The following is a 17,644-nucleotide window of genomic DNA, read 5'->3' on the forward strand; positions in this document are numbered from 1 at the left end:
TAAGTCATGTTGACAGTATATATCCTTGATATGATGTGATGAAAATGGGACTTTATCTCTCTGGTCTTCACACAAAAGCTTAAGAAAAGCACAAAGCAAATTCCAAATGGAGGTCTTGATATAAAATATCTGATTAGCCCTCCTCAAAACTGTCAAGGTTATTAAAAATATGGAAGGTCAGAGAAAGTGTCAGCAAGAGGAGCCCAAGGTAACATGACAATTAAATGTCATGGGGAATCCTGGATGGGATCCTGGGACAGAAAAAAGGCACTGGATAAAAACAAAAGAAATCTGAATAAAGTGAGAGCATTCCTTTGTTGCACATTATTATCAAAACCTGATATTGTGGTACCCCCACTGTGGCTTTAATTTGTATTTTTCTGATTGCTAATGAGGCTAATGACTATTTAATATATTTATATTTAAAAACAAAACAGAAAGTGAAGTGTAAGTAAATATGCCATTTACAACATCAACAAAAATATGACTTTTTTTTTTTCCTTTGCCTGGAATTGCATAGACCTCAGGACAGTTATCACCTTCCAATTTGTATTCAGGTGGTTATATACTCCAGTTTTCCCAGTGAAGTTCTGATTTATGCCTGTCATCTCTATATTTCCCCCCTTTTATTCTCAAAACTGTGCACAGTGTTATGTTATTTTGCATATTTTTATTCTCTGTCTACACACATGCACACACACACACAGACACATACACACACAATGAATGTGTCCTTCCAAAATTCACATATTGAGGGCCTCTCTGGTGGCGCAAGGAGTTAAGCATAGCACTGTGAAGCTATCTGCAGCCTCTGCAGCACCAGTTCGATCCCGGGCTGGCCAGGAAGCTACCGACATGGTGCAGCAGACCTCTCCTGTCTCACCTGCTGCTCCCCTCAGCAGTGTATTTTAGTCAGTCTGCCTGTTCTGTTCCTCATCTGTCTCTGGTGAATCCTCTCACCCACCCCCCCCGCACCTCTGGCCTGTACCCCAGCTCTTGTATGCATAAATAAATCTTTAAAAAAACAAAAACAAAACAAAATTCAAATATTGAAGCACTAACTCTCAATGTGACGTGATGGCTGGAAACCCTACGATGAGATTAGTGTCCTACAAGAGGAGGAGCTCTGCCAGCCTGTTCTCTCCACCATGTGAGGAGGCAGCCATTTGCAAGTCAGGAATCAACTATACTTCACTCCGATCTAGGACTTCCAGTCTCCAGAACTGTGAGAAACCAGTTTCTATAGTTTAAAATATCTGCTCTGTGGTATTTTGTAATGGTCACTCACATGAAGATAGATGTGTATCCCCTAGTGTTTCATGTAGCCACTAATCACGTAGATTTATCCATCTATTTACCATTTCATTAGCCTTTAATTCTTGCATTTCTTCCTTCTGGGAAGATTTTTCTTCTATCTAAAGAACTTTAGGGGGCCTCCATGGTGGCGCAAGGGGTTAATAGGCACTATGAAACTGTCCGCAGCCATTGCAGCACGGGTTCAAGCCCCAGCCAGGGAGCTAACCCACATGGCGCAGCAGACCTCTCCTGTCTCGCCCACTGCTCTCCTCAGCAGTTTATTTCAGCCGATCTGCCTGTTCTGTTTCCCACTCTGTCTGTGGTGAATCCTCTCACCCCCCACATCTCTGGCCTGTACCCCAGTTCTTGTATGCATAAATAAATCTTTAAAATAAATAACTCTAGTATTTCCCTCAGTGCTGTTCTTTCTTTTTTTTTTTTTGTCAAAGATTTATTTATTTTATGCATACAAGGTGCAGGGGGTGAGAGGATTCACCAGAGACAGAGTGGGGAGCAGAACAGGCAGATCTACTGAAATACACTGCTGAGGGGGGCATTAGGCAAGATAGGAGAGGTCTGCTGTGCTATGTGGGTCACTTCCCTGCTGCGCTATGTGGGTCACCTCCCTGGCTGGGGTTCGCACTTGTGCTGCAGTGGCTGCAGATAGCTTCATTGTGCTGTGTCTTAACCCCTTGCGCCACCAGGGAGGCCCTTGCAGAGCTGTTCCTCAAGAAACTCATTCTTTCAGCTTTTGTTTGTATTTATTCTTAAAGAATATTTTCAATGGGTATCGAATTTTAAGTTGGCAGTTATTTTACTTCAGCACATTGAAAATATTCTGCCTGGGGCTAAAAGGCATGAAAAGTCTATCATCTGATAGCACTAAACTATATGCATGACTTGGGAGTTTTTGTGGACAGTGAGGTGAATTGGGCTGCCTCTCCCCACATGGGTCAACCTGTAGATGAAACTTTAACAAGTTTTCTTCTCCACTTCAACCCCAACTCCATTCTTTCTGATTCCAGACAAGCATTACTGTAGGTTCCTGAGGTAGAGCAGTGGTAGATTTATTTCTGGTTCTCTCTTGTCTCAGTTTAATGTGGCTGAAGTCTCCTATTAGACTCCTCATGCTTGGCTTTTAAAAAGCAAAGACTATTTTTGCAACTTAGTTTTGTAATTTTCAGATTGCTCTTAGCTATAAAAAGTACCCTGCTTACCTTCCTAGTTTCCTTAGTTCTCATACATATTCACTTTATACTTACAATCTTGTCAGTTTTTTATGCTTTCATGAAAGTTTAAAAGCAGCAATATTTTATCTAGAACTTGTAGTTGTTTTAATAAGGAGAACTGTCCCGAATAGCATGGCCTACGACATCAGAAACTAAAAGTCCTCTCTTTTTGTTTTTACTTTCCATATTTACTCAGAGGAGGTCAAAAAATATCTTGTAAATTTAGAAGCAAATTTATTTTAAAACATACAAATTTTTGAGATAAATATATATACAGAAAGAGTACATATCTTAAATGCACAGCGTGGTTTTTTTTTTTTAACCTATGTTCATACCTGTGGTCATGCCTACCACTAGATAGATCAAAATCTAGAACTTTTCCAGGCTCAGAAGTTCCTCTGGTGCCCCAGTCAGTATCTCATCCTTCAAGGGTAACTAGTATTCTGGCTGCTGGAACTATAGATTAGTTTCACTTAAAAACATGTTAAAAAGAAGAGAAAGCCAGATTATCTCCCATATTCTCATAATTACCTAAATATAGTGGATTTTTCTCAGACTTTGGTGATCAACACTTCCTGCTTGCAATTCCAAGTTTATTCTGTTTCTTGTCTAGCGTCCTTTTTTCACATCCTCTAAGTTTAGATGAAATCAGTGATCCAGTTATTAACTTATTAACTTGACTCCAAACCCATCCTGCTCCCCCCTACTTTGTAATACTGGAGCAGGTCACTGCAAACCACATTTTCTTTGGAAGCAGGTTCGAACTTAGGCTCCTCCAATAGGGGGCGCTGGAGGACTTTTCTACTTCCATTTGTTTCCTCTCCCATTGCTGAGATTGGCTTGATTGGGTAGGGAATGCAGTTGGTCCTCCAGGCGTGCTTTGTGAGATGGGCTGTTCTCAGTTCTGCCAGGATGCCTGGTGGGTTTCGTCCTTACCCTGGTAGTGAGTGATGTGTTCCTGCAGCAGCCTCACCACATCCTCAGAGGTCTGAATCTCAGCTCTTTGGGAGTGAAAGAATGCTTCGAATTTTCTAAGTTCCCTCTTTGTTCCTTTTCCCCTGAACCCTGAAAGGGGAAGCCTCTTCCTGCCATAGCTATTTCTGTTGCACCTTTGAGTTCTTTTAACTATATTTCGGTAGTTAGCCACCCTTTGCCTAGTTACCAATTTCTTATATTCAGTTTTCAAAGTGCTGGTGTGGTTCTTGTTTCACGACTGGACCGATTCTGATTTTCTTCTTCCTTCCTCTTTTTGTATCCCTGATAAGTCTCCCCCAAATCCATGCCTTTCCCATTTCTATCTCCATCTGTACCTTCCTCTCAGAGTCTAGCTTAGCGTGATCACTTGTTCACTGGCTCAGATTTTCTTGCACCATCTCCTCTTTTATACTAAGAAATTTATAGATTTATAATAAGAAATATATATTTGCTCTTCCACCTGTTCCTGGCACAGACATTTCCTAAATGTTGAGCAATGACAGTGTCTCTTGTTATGATAATGAGGTGGATTTTGGATTGGGGGGGGACGGGGGGGGGGGGCTGGTTGCCAGGAGAACCAGTCACACTGTTAGAGGGTTTGAACTTTCAGTATTCCCCCCACCCCATCTCCTGGGAGGGAAGAGGGACTGGAGATTGAGTCAGTCACCAAAAGCCAATGATTAAATCAACAAGACTGTAATGAGACCTCCATAAAACCCCCAAAGGATTGGGTTCAGAAGGCTTCTGGGTTGGTCCCCTGTGGTGACTGGGGAGAGTGAAGCGCTCATAGAGGGCTTCTGAGCTCCGCGTCCTTTCCCCATGCCCTGCCCTGTGCATCTTTTCCATCAAGTGTTCCTGAATGACATACTTCTGTAATAAACCAGTCATCCGGTAAGTGAACTGTTTCCTTGAGTTCTTTGAACTGTTCTGGTGGGCACTCTCACCTCCCCGCACCTCTGTCCTACACCCCATTTCTTATATGCATAAATAAATAAAAAAAATCTTTAAAAAAAAAGAATTAAGGCCCCAAATGAGAAATGAGGAGGAAGGGCAGCTAAATACTTATGCCCAGATGCTAGGGGTTGAGTCTGTTAAATGATTCTTGTCTTAGGTCAGGTTCATCTAGCATTTGGATCAGTGTTGATTTTATAGGTGTGGGCAAGACCTGACACATTCCTTTCTCCTTTATAATTATTTCTGCTGTATATATGTCACCACTGGTCTGCAAGTTCCTGAGGCCAGGGCTTCCTCTGGTTCCCCTTATCATCTCCCATTACACCTAACTCAATGCATTGCACATAGCGAATGTGGTTAATAACTATTTGTTGAGTGAGGTCTGGATCTCTGGAGTGAAGAAATGGGAAATGGAGTTGTTGGGAGTGAAGAGGAGCTGTGGATTCAGAGAGCACTGTTTTGCACAGGCACTGAGATGAAATGAGAAGCCAGGGCCAAGGAAGCATGAGAGAGAGCATAGGCAGGAGTAGGGTGAGCCAGTATGAGGGCCTAGAAACCCTACCGTGGCAAAATCTGATATAAGGAGACTTGTGGGGTTGCCTGGGCAGCTCGAGAGAGTTGGAGAGACAGAGAGACAGTGAGGGAGGCCACAGAGTGGCTGAAAGTGGAAATTAATTATGAATACATAAATTAGGAGATAATTATATGCATAGCCCTGTGTTTATTTGTTATAGGATTGCAATTAAAACAAAAAAGAAAAGGTCTAGTAAGACATTTGTAAATTGATCCCATTTACTGGCAAAAAAATTATTTTATAGAGTTTTTCAGAAATAAATTTATAAATTCAAGAGAGTGTGGTATTTTCTATTTAATTATGTAATATTTGCTATGTAACATGTTTTTAATGGACCTTAGTTTTACAAATTTGGATTAATTATAATCCTTGAACTAGGACTACTCTCATCATTGGGCCATTCGCTACCCTGTCGAACTATGGTTTGTCTATCTATCTATCTATCTATCTATCTATCTATCTATCTATCTATCTATCTATCTATCTGTCATCTATCTTTCTTGCCCTCCATCTATCTAACTGAATTTACGAATCAACAAGCACCAGCCATCTCACATGAAAGCCAGGACTTGTCCAACAACATACATCCAGCTGTGTGGGCTCCTTAGCCATTTCATCTCCTTGATTCTCCCCAGCTGAAATGACCATCTGAATCCTGTGTTAATCATTCTTACTTTCCTTGATCTCATCTGTATTCATACCTAAAAGTTAATTTTTAATTTTGTTTTTAACTTTTACAAGGGATATCAAGAAACAAAAGAAAAAAGGTATCAAGTTGTGTGGAATATGTAATATTCCATACTCTTTTCATTTAATATTTAATTCATTTAACATTTAATTGCTAAGATACATCCCTGTTGGTATGTGTTGTTAATAGCTTATTCATTTTGATTGGGTATTTTATTGTATAATATGCTACAGTTGGCCAATCCACTCTTCTATCAATGGCTATATGGGTTATTTTCAGATTTTTGCTATTGTGAACAATGTTACTATGGCCATATATGTACATGTCTCCTAGGATACATGGGTAGGCGTTTCTTTGAGATATATTTAGGAGTAGAATTACTGGATCATAGAGTATGTGACTGTTCAACTTGATATTTTAGAACTATTTTCTAAGATGTTTATATCAGTCTGTGTTTCTAACAGCAATATAACTGATCCTTGAATGACTCAGGGGTTAGGTCTTGGTGTAGTTGATCTATGTATAACTTTTGACGCCCCCCAAGTGATTGTATGATAAAAATTGGAAAAATAGGGCCTCCTTCGTGGCACAAGGGGGTAAGTCTCAGCACTATAAAGCTATTGGCAGCCACTGCAGCATGAGTTTGATCTGGCTGGCAGGTCAGGGAGCTAACCCACATGGTGCAGCAGACCTCTCCTGTCTTGCTCACTGCTCCCCTCAGCAGTGTATTTCAGTCAATCCACCTGTTCTGCTCCCCACTCTGTGTCTGGTGAATCCTCTCACCCCACCACCCGCGCCCGCACCTCTGGCTTGTACCCCAGCTCTTGTATGCATAAATAAAATAGATCCTCAAAAAAAGAAATTGGAAAAATACTCAGGCAAAACCTTACACTAATACTTCTTGTATTAGCTCATGGAATACAGAATAAGGAGATCTTTCGTTGTGCTTCTAAGGTGCATAGACCATTAGACTTATTTTTATTTTTTAAAAGATTTATTTATTTATGAATAGATGAACTGGAATACAGGCCAGGGGTGTGCGGGAGTGAGAGGATACACCAGAGACAGAGTGGGGAGCAGAACAGGTGGACTGACTGAAATACACGGCTGAGGGGAGCAGCAGACAAGGCAGAAAAGATCTGCTGTGCCATGTGGGTAGCTCCTTGGCTGGCAGAGGATCGAACTGGTGCTGCAGAGGCTGAGGATAGCTTCACAGTGCTGTGCTTAACCCCTTGCGCCACCAGGGAGGTCCTAGATTTATTTTTAATGTCATTTCATTTTACCTTTGTTTAAAAATCCAATACCCAATTTTAAAACCAGAAGTGGTTTTGAAATCAAATCAAATCATTTATAGAGTTTGTTCTTTGCCATCGTTGCTCATTAGAATCCTGGGGAGCTAAAAAACTATACCAATGTTCAATTCCAGAGCAATAAAAAACATCTAGAGTGCTTGCTAAATATACGGATTCCCAAGCAACTGCTCTGAAGAGTGAAATTAAATAGGTCTACATCAAGGACTTGGGCTCAAAATGATTAATGAATGCTCTAGGTACTTCTTATGATCAAGCCAGTCTAGGAAACACTGATTTAGACCAGTGCTTCTCAATCTTAATATGCACACATTTTGTTAAGAATACGTTTCTGATTCAGTGGGTTTGGTGTGGTGTGGGGCATAAGATTTTCTCTTTTTAACAAACTCCCGGAGCTACTGAGCTGCTGGTCCACCCTCTGCGTAGTGATTTACAATTCTGTTCAATAGAACTTTCTTTCTAATATGACAGCCACTAGTCATATGGAGCTGTACAGCATTTGAAATGAGGCTAGTATGACTGAAGGACAGAATTTTCAATTTTATTTCATTTCAATTACTTTAAATTTAAATTCAAATAGCTACATGTGGCTAGTGGCTACTATCTTGGAAGCTTATAGAATATCGAAATTTCAGGTTGATAAATTAGGCTGTTTTCTCAAACATTTGATTTAGATATTTGCATCCTCATATAGCAAAAACTGTGGGTGGGTGTTATTCCTGGAAACCTCAGTAGACTCATATTGTCTTTATAGTATACTTTCTAGGAAATTTTTATTTTATCTCAGCCTCTGCAATTTGACTTCTAATTTTTTTTTCTCATTTATAAAGTTTTCCAAAGTCATCAACATTTAAGAAAGGGAATTAGGATTCACTTATTGAAATACTTTGTTGTTGAAGAAATTCCTCCTGGAATAATCCTGGATATCCAATTCAGAAATAGTAACATACTTTGGACTGTTGGCAACTCTATCTACCAAGGCTTTAAAATATTTAAAAAGTTGTTCACACCAAAAAACACTTGTAGTCATTTCCTTAGAGAGACAGCCAGAGAGCTGACCCATCCTGTGTTGCCAAAATGTTTTATAAAAAGTTAGAGTTTGATATTTACTTTATTATAATTCAAATCAACAGGCAACTATATACTAGAGACACACTGCAGGGGGGCGGGGGAGAAGGGAGTAGGATCAAAACAAGGGGGGTGGGAATTTTACAGGGACTATAATCAACATGAAAATGCATACATTGTACAAGAATGAAAAATGATGTAAAAAATATATAAAATAAAATTAAATTTAAAAAGTTAGAGCTTGCCTGTTACTTGTGGAGACTGTGCTAGCAAATGGGTAGCTGACAGAAACCTGATTGTGACACTAAAGCTTTAATGTGTTGTGTCATGCTTTGGAAGTTTGTAGACTTAGCCTTGGTACATTTTTTTCTTCTTTCCTGGCTGATGCTACAGAATAAAAAAAAGTTTGCACACTGTGGGTTTACATAAAGCATCCCATGAGACCGTGACTTTCCATCTTCTTTTCTCAGGCACCTAGTTTGAGATCCTTGGCACTAAAGATGTAAACCAGCAAAGACATCAACATGCATAAAGGAACAGAGAGACGGTGAATTGAGCCATTCATAAAATAAAGAACATTCCATGTTTCAGGGCAAAAAGTGCTCTCTGCGGTCTCTTAGGCTCCCAGTCACCTTGGTCTTCAAGGGTAAGAAGGTCACTGATGCTATTCACCATTGTGCTTCATTTTCCCTCCTTCCCCAGTTGTCATGAACCCACACTCCCTCAATTATACCCTTCCTGTGGTCAGATAAATTGCCTCCTTCTTTCATTATTGCCTATGTTAGTTTTCCTTTCTACTTTTCTAATCAGTCTCTCTTGGCTGTTTGCTTCATTTTGCTTGTTTGTTTTTACCACGGCAGAGGAAAACAACAACAAAAGTTTCAAATGGTCAAATCTATGGGATACATAGAACGCCAAGGGCCTCTAAATATTTGTCTCCCCAACCACCATGTTGGTTTATAGCTCCGTATGTAGACAGGGAAACTGAAGGGGCAGAAGGGCCAACAGTTTACCTGCACAGTAGCCCACACAGGTAGGAAATAAAACCTGCCCTTGACTCTGAATAAAGCAAAGCTTTCATTATCAAGATAACTAAGGTTTAATGTCATTGGAGGCCAAACTTAATTAATATCCTTAATTAAAAAGAAGTCACCATATGAAGTGACAATAATTGGAAAAGAAATTACAATAGCTTTTATCAAAATGAACAGCTTAGGGGAAAGGCAGGCCAGCAAAGTTGTCTGCAACACTTGCTAAGAATGAGACTGATGCTTTGACGACAGGGATGAATCGTAGGCCACAATGTTAAAGTGAAAGAGGCCAGGCACAGAAGAGGATGCCTGCATGAGTCCATTGATAAGTCATCCAAGAACAGACAAAATGAATCTTTAGTGAGAGATGTCAGAATAAGAGCTACGTGGGGTGGAAGGGGAGGTCCCACGTTGGAGGAGATCTGAAGCATGGAAATGTCTATACTCTGATGTCCGCGCTCCCCCACTCCAGGCTGCTCTCACAGAGGCCAGGTTTCCAAGAGGAGACATGGGCAGCACCGTCAGGGCTGGAGCAGCAACGAGAGAAGTTGCAGGATCTACAACTTGTCTGCTTTATAACCTTTGATGGCTCCCTGACATCCACCGAATAAGGTTCAAGTGCCTTAGCAGGGCACTCGGAATCCTCTCGAAATGGACCCCTTCTTATTTTCTTTGGCTCAATGAACCTTTCACTGTTCAAAGACCATGTGGTGACTTTTCATGAGCTCGCACACATACTGCTCCTTATAAACTTCCACGTCTGACTGGCAAATGGCATTCCTCCCTCTGTTCAAAAGTCACCTCTTAACCCTCTTAAGAAATAGGTGCCTGAAGGACTAATAATTGTGTTTATTATCACCAGACAGCATTTCGGTGCTTTTCACACACTGTCTTCTTTAACCTTCCTTCATGTTGATGGTATTCACTCTTAGCTCTCAGATGATAGTGACTTGTTGCACATAACTGGCGATTCGGGGCCACAGACACAGTGCTCGGGGCTGCAAGTTCTCAAAGGGCTTACAGAAATATTTCAAACTCCAACCCCACCCCCTCAACTAGTTGACTTGAAACATGAAAGGAAAAACCATTCCTATAATGACTGCAGCAGGAATAGAAAGTACAGTCATATGTGATTTTGAAGAGAATCGAATGAGTTTTTTACAGAGGTATAGGTAGGGTTTAAGGGACTCACAAGGGATGCTGAAGTTGCCCGGGGACTAGGGACCGGAAGCTGGAAGCTGTACCTGCTCCTCCCCACTCCTGAAGACCCGGTAACAACCAGTCCGTGAAAGAGGAGACCGTCACAGAGGCTGTCATTGCGGGGCCACAGTCATTGGCAGAACCGCTGCAGCCCTACACAGGAAGAGAGTGGGGAAGAAATCTCTCTCTCGTCCTTCCTCCCCTCCCTGCCTCCTCCACTGGCTACACAGGTTGCCAAAAGAGCTAGAGTGCTGGAGTGGGGAGATGGCTCACATGAAGAGCCAGCACAAAAAGCGTACAATCAAAACTTATGTTTTAATTACATGTCCAAAGGACTTATGTCAGCGGGGCAAGTGCAAGTGCATCCTTCTAGCTATCCAGATTATGAGTACATGTAAAAATGATATGATGAGGGCCTCCCCGGTGGCGCAGCGGTTGAGCGCTGGGTTGCGAAGCTGCCCGCGGCCTCTGCGGCGCCGGTTCGATCCCCGGCTGCTCCCCGGCCACCAGAGGAGGGTCCCACATGGCGTGCAGACCTCTCCTGCCGCCCGCTGCTCCCCTCAGCAGTGTACTTCGGTCCTTCTGCCTGCTCTGCTCCCCGCTCTGGCTCTGGTGAATTCTCTCACCCTCCCGCGCTTCTGACTGTACCCAGTGCATGTATAAACAAAACAAACAAACAAACCAGCAAAACAAATAAATAAAGCATGCCTCTATAAAAAAAAAAAAAAAAAAAAAAAAAAATGATATGATGAAGTGGGGGTGAGATCCTAGTTCTTTTGAAGATTTTAAAATCTCCCTCCCTCCCTTCTATTTACCCTTTTCTCCCCTCTTTGCACTGGGAGTAAACTCCAGAAGTGCTCAATTTGTGTTAATCATCTCAGTATCTCCACATCTACTAGAGTTGCATACAACAAACATTTAACAAATGTTTGGTGTTTGCCTGAAGGACCGAGTGAATGTAACAGTGGCCAAGTGTGTTGTAAAATGTTCACTGAAGTTAGGTGGATTTTCACACCATATAAAATACTTGGCCAAAGTCAGCTTAGATCTTATATATTTGTTGGTAAAAGACTAATTTATGTTTTCTAAAAAAATATTAAAGAAAGACCATGTGGGTTTTTTGTTAGATTTGAGTAGCACTTTCTTATCTGTGAAGCAAGTGTGCCAAATTTGATTATCCCATTTTTTCCTTAATGATGAAAGTTGTGGCATGTAAAGATCCTAAACAAATCTAGTTAGTGGTTAATAGACTCTGGATTCAAGACAAAAGCTCAGACCTCTACGGCAGTTGTGTCCATTTACCGCACGATTTAGCCTTCTTGTTAGAGTCCTCTCTTCACATCAGTCTTCACCTCTTGATATTTTTCCAAGGAAGTTACCATTTTTTAGTGAGGAAAAGAGGTTTATTGTAACTCATAATGACAATACTAAAATCAACTCCTATCTTACAGATATGTGCTCTTGGTTCAATGAGGAACAAAAGGACAATTTGTTAAAAACAAGGATCTATAGATGTTTGTAAAGTCAGTTGCCATTGTATTTATTAATTCATTAATACCCAATATGATCTTTTTTTGCTAAGATGAAAATATAAATGGTGAGTTTACCAGGAACACCTTAGATTATTAGTCTCTCCCCGGCTATTTTAGGGTTCTGTGTTTTAGGGAGAAAGGAGTACATGGAGCAAGAAAACTAGAAGCTTCCCCTATGAAAAACAGCATGGAGGTTTCTCAAAAAATTCAAAATGTACCTGCCATATGACCCAGTAATTCCTCTAGGCATCTATCTGAAGAACACAAAAACATTAATTTGAAAGGAAACCTGTACTCCCATGTTTATTGCAGCACCATTTACAACAGCCAAACTATGGAAACGACCTCAGCACCCCAAAACAGCAGATGTGGATCAAGAAGATGTGCTATATATATATATATATATACACAATGGAGTATTACTCAGCAATCAAAAGAGAGAAACTCATAACAGATAAACTCATGTCAGAAGGAGAAAGACAAATATCTGATGGTGTCACTTATATGTGGAATATAGAGAAACCAAACAAAGGGTCAGATAAAGACAAGCTTAAAAACTAACCTCTGAAAGCTGACTATAAAACTGAGGCATCCAGAGGGGGAAAGGGAGGATGAAAACACAGTGGGGAGGAGCACAATGGACTGTGGAGGTGGAATACCAATGCAAATAGTGTTGTTTCAATATAAGCATATGTGCTGATAGAAATCTATATTACACTGGCTTATCTAGGAAAGAAGACCATCTTTTTATTCTGATAGTCTAATATTAAATTTTAAAGAAAGGCACAAGAGGAAGTGATCAAATGTACTTCAGATACAGGAACATTTGGCATTGAATTTGGGGTGGGTGAAGATTATGTTTTGGGCTGACAGGAGAACTATAGGAGCAAATCGACTCCTATATAGAAATATTTGAAAACTAAATCATGAAAATTTGGATTTTGCTAGCCTTAATTCTTCTTCTTTCGGTTCACAGTATCTGATTATTTTCATGATTTCTAGGCAAAATTAATTGAATATTATAATAGTAGGTATTCATCCATTCACCAAACATTTACCAAATTCTTACAGTGTGCAAAAGACTTCCATATATTGTAAAATAAATGATGTTCCAACCTATGTGAAAATCACTAAAAAGTAGTTTCAAGTTTTGGCAAAAGAGACAAAGCAGGGTATAAGTAAATGAAAGAATTATTATTGAATGTTTATATGCATACTGTATGCTAAAAGTGTATGACTGATATTAAGGGTGGAAGGGGATAGTTAGGAAGGGTTTGATGTTTAGAAGATGATTCTGCCACTTATTTGTATGTAATATTCAATTTTCTCATTTAGAAAATGGGAATAAGGGTACCTAGCTGATAAGAACTTTATGAGAGAACATTGTGGATATTGGAAATTATGCATCTGAAGAGACTAACATGATTCTCAGCACATAGAAGGTGCTCAATAGATGTTATCATTGTCAATAACTCATATGTAATATAACAGGAGTCAGCCTTCCACACACAAATCCTTGGTGAACATAGTCACTGAGATCATGCGAGTTATACTTCTAGAGTAAGGGCTTTGGTAATTTCATGTTAAAAACAGAAATGGAAAGTAGATGAAACATAGGTGAGAGTCAGTTTAACCATCAGAATAGAATTCCTACCATTTAATATATGTAAAAGTGGTGTGAACGATAACCCAAATCTTTCATATAAAGAATGTAGAGATTAATTTCAAATATTTCCACTGCATCAGGATTAGAAAGTTAGTGGCCCCCTGGGTCTGCTGTAGCCCACAATAGGGCTTGCCTCGATTAAACCTCTGTTTAATTTCTTTGTGGTGAAGTAACTTTCTGGCTTTTAAAAACACGTTTAAACCCTCATCTCAGACCATTTTAACATCCCGTTGTATGTGATATATATTATGCAACTAATATGACCAAATCTCTTTGATAGTTGCTTATGAATGACCTTATTTTTCTATTTTCCACCATAAAGTTTTCTTGACGTCTGCACTAACACTTATTTACTCATTTTAAAAAAAGATTTATTCATTTATGCATACAAGAACTGGGGTGCAGGCCAGAGGTGCAGGGAGTGAGAGATTCACCAGAGACAGAGTGAAGAGCAGAACTGGCAAACTGACCGAAATACACTGCTGAGGAGAGCAACGGGTGAGGCAGGAGAGGTCTGCTGCACCAGGTGGGTTCGCTCCCTGGCCAGCCTGGGATCGAACTCATGCTGCAGTGGCTGGGGATAGCCTGATAGTGCTGAGACTTTAACCCCTGCCCCACCACGGAGGCCCCATTTACTCATTTTTAAAGGATTCACAATCAGAGCAATTTAATTTTATGCCATTCGCCAATGTTTAGTTACAATAAAAACATTTTAATTAGGCCTTTGTTTAAGATTGCGAAAGCTGCGTATGAAAAGTTTTACATGGTAGAAAATGGATCTATTCTGCAAGTTGGTTTTCCTTTCTTTTTTCTGGGGGTGTGGGGGGGGGAGGGAGGCTCCGGTGTCTGAATTATGATTTTGACAATGCATCGAGCACAATATACTAAGCGAAGGCGATCGCGGGTGCAAAACCTACATCCACCTTTTGGAAAGAGCTGTGGGGAAAGCCAGCCTGCCAAGAGTTCACTTTTGGCTAGCACAGCACATCTTATTATTGTTCAAACAGAAGTTGGAAATCTGCAGATACTCACCCTCCTAAGGAGGGATGGACGTCTCTCCTCGCCGTACACCCCGCGCCGAGGGGTCGGGTTCGTGCGCGCGACCACGCCCCGTCGCCGGGACTTCCACCTGTGCGCGCGCTCTGCGCGGGCGGCCGGGAGCGGGCTGCGGCAGCGCGACACGCACCCTCGAGGATGTTCCCGAGCACTTTGCAGCCTGTAAGCAAGTCACTTTCCCCCGGGCGGTGATCTCGCTCCGTTAGCTGGAGCCTGGGTCGGAGGAACCGCTAAATGCAGAAAGTGGAGCCGGAGGGGGTGGGGTGGGGGTGCCTGGCGAGACCCGTGGGAATTGAAAAAACACTAAAAACTGTTCCAGGGGATAAGTTGCAGGCCGCCCGCGAAGGGGGTGGCTTCGCTCCAGCTGCCCTAAGGGGTGGCTTTTCCCGGCTCCTTGAACTTGCTGGAGTCGGGAGGGAAGCGGCGGTCTTTTCGGTGCGTGGCCGGGGTGGGTGGCGGCTGAGAGTCGAAGACCGCGCCCGGGATGGGACTCGCCGCGGACGGCGGGGTCCCACTCTGCGTGGGCTGCGACTGGCTTTTCATTTTTTTTTGGCGGGAGGGGAGCGGGAGGTGGCGGTGTGGGGCGGCGGAGAGGAAACCGCCCCGGGCCGGCCCGGGCTCTGGGCGGCGGGCTGTCAGCGCCCGCGCGGGCTTCCGGCCGGGCCCCCCGCTCGGGCCCGCACGCGCGCGGTCAGGGCGAGCAGCGGCCACCTCCCGGCACGCGGGCCCGCGGGGGGGGCGGGGCGTCGGCGGCGGTTGCGGGGCATGCGCGGCGAGGCGCGCGGCTTCTCAAACATGGCGGCGGCGGCGGCGGTGTGAAGTCCGGTGCCGGTTCGCGGGGTCGGTGTGACAGAATTTCGCTCCTTTCGTGGGCGAGACCCGGGGTACGTGTCGCCTTCGGGCCCCGCGAGGAACCGAGCGACGGAGCCGTGGCCTCCGGGCTTTCTGGGTGGTTGTCCGCGGACGGGCGGGTGGCGGGTAGCCCTCGGCGGCGCGTCCCGCGCGAGGAACGCCCCCTCAACGGTCACTCGGGGGTCGGGCCGCAGCTCGGCCCCGCAGCCCCGGAGCCCACCCTGGTCAGCTTCACCCCTCGAGGGCTGGGGTCCTCTGTCTCCCGTCGCCTTCCCCGCGACGCCCCTCAGCTCTGCTGCGAGGCTCACACACGCCCCCGGGCCCTCGCGCGGCTCCCGGCCCATCCCGCCCGCGGCGCTTGGGCGTTCCGACTCCGGCCGCTTTCCTCCAGCCGCTCCCAGGTTCGAAGCGCATCCTCCCGCCCCGGCTGGGGTCTGCCTGTGACTCCGGGGGGCGTGCGGCTGCGTCCCCGGGGTGACTTGGCGGCGTCTTTTGGGGGACGTCTGAGATTACTTTTGGAGTTTGAGAGGGAAACGTCAGCCGGGAAGGATGCTCCCGCGGCGGGGCTCGGGTGACGGGGCCAGGTGCCGGTCGGACTCGCGTTCGGGGCTCGGGGCGGTGAAGGGGGGGTGCGCCGCGGGCTCGGGCCGGGACGCGCGGGGCTGGGGGGCAGCAAGGGGGGCTTTGATACTCTGGCGGGGCGGCTGCGGTGCCCTCGCGGTGCAATTGGATCTGGGGACCGTGGCTGCCTTGACGTCGAGACAGCGATCTTGCTTTTTCCACCTGGATTAAATGGTTGTGCTACAGCCGAGTGTGGATCCGCGGATGGAGAGCGGGTCGGCGAATTTAGTCTGTTGTGTGCAATGAGGTTATACTGAGCTTCGAGGGAAGAACTGTAATTTGGCTCCCCCCCTCCTCCGCGTTTGGGTAGCACAGGTATTTAGTTACACGTTCCCAGTTAAGATTGATTTTTTTTTTTTAAAAAAGGTCGTAAGATATTTGTCGTTCCTTACAAATGTGACTACAATTTGAAATTAGCCTCTTCTTGCATGGACTGAAAGATTGGCAGTTATGACTTAACCTGTAGGGGTGACTTTAGGACATGTCTAGAAAATAGGGAGAAAACCAGGCAGGGAAGATGAGAACTTCCTTATGATCATGTGATTACAAAATTATTTTAGATAGTTTTCTTTTCCAAAACAACTGCAGATGCTTTCCTCAACCTAGAATTAATTATTCATATTTCTGCTTGGGGGCGGCGGGGGGGGGGGAGAGTTATCAGATGTATAACATTTATGGAGTACAACTGCTTTGACAAGCAATAGTTCATAGATGGATTTTTTTTTTTTCTCAGTTACTGCTTGGGAGTGTCCTTCAATAATGAAAATTTTGCCTTTCTTGCCGTTTTTCTTACTCATTAAATAGTGTATTTTCAAGGATGAGTGTTCTTTCAGTCTGTGTGTGACTTTGTGTATTCAGTGTGAGGAATGTGAAAATAAGCTTTTGGAGATGAGTCCAGTTGGGATTTTGGGAAAGATGTGAGTTATGAGCCCTCACCTGATACCTTGTATTTGTTTGGCTATAGCTTTATTTGTAGTCTTCAAAGCAGCCTTAAAAACTTAAACACCATTTAAAATGGCTTTGAAATTTTTAAATAAATTTTGTATGTATTATGCAGCATTATAATCTGCTTAAGGGTGTATACCTGTTTCTCCCAAGGAACCTGATTTGTTTTGGAATTGATAGTTTGGACAAAAAGGTTAATGTGGGGATGCTTTAAAGCTAATGACTTAGTGATATGTACAGAAAAACATTGAAATCAGCCTTAAAGATATACTATGTTTTTCTCATGAGGAAATTGGTTAGTCCATTAGATTTATGCTTCAATCAACACATTAAGTGCCCGTGATGTCTGTGGTACATTTCTTTGGAGGCTGCTGTGTGTGCTAGTTTCTGGTTCCCATCAGTAGTTTATTCCTGAAAATCTCAAGGTTGTAGCTAAGAATATCAGTGAGAATGTAGAAAAAGTTTTTCTCTTATTGCAAGGGCTAATTCAAGGAGTCAGTATTTTGGTTGTAATTCTCTAAACAAAATTCTGACTAATTGAATGATTCCTGACTTGTGTGATATTAACTTTGTGCCTTTTTTTGTAATAATTATATAAAGTTATACATTTTTATGAGAGATTATTTTCTGGGTCAGACAGGTAACAT

At 43.1% G+C, this 17,644-nt stretch overlaps 1 protein-coding gene across 3 annotated transcripts in view; it reads left to right on the forward strand.

Annotated features, from left to right (window-relative positions):
• Positions 1-14,687: 14,687 nt before the first annotated feature.
• The window catches only part of SCML2 (Scm polycomb group protein like 2), an 82,210-nt gene continuing 79,253 nt past the window's right edge, over positions 14,688-17,644 (forward strand). The window contains exon 1 of one of the 3 annotated variants that reach the window (XM_037512643.2): positions 14,688-14,741. In XM_037512643.2, coding sequence (XP_037368540.1) covers positions 14,718-14,741 — 24 coding nt within the window. In that variant the 5' untranslated portion in view covers positions 14,688-14,717. Of the gene's footprint in view, positions 14,742-15,358; positions 15,464-17,644 lie in introns of those variants that run through there. The other 2 variants (XM_037512644.2, XM_037512645.2) reach the window with 2 other exon arrangements.

The sequence above is a fragment of the Talpa occidentalis genome, unplaced genomic scaffold (assembly GCF_014898055.3).
Source record: "Talpa occidentalis isolate TD23 unplaced genomic scaffold, MPIMG_talOcc4v2.1 talOcc4.15, whole genome shotgun sequence".
NCBI lineage: Eukaryota > Metazoa > Chordata > Mammalia > Eulipotyphla > Talpidae > Talpa > Talpa occidentalis.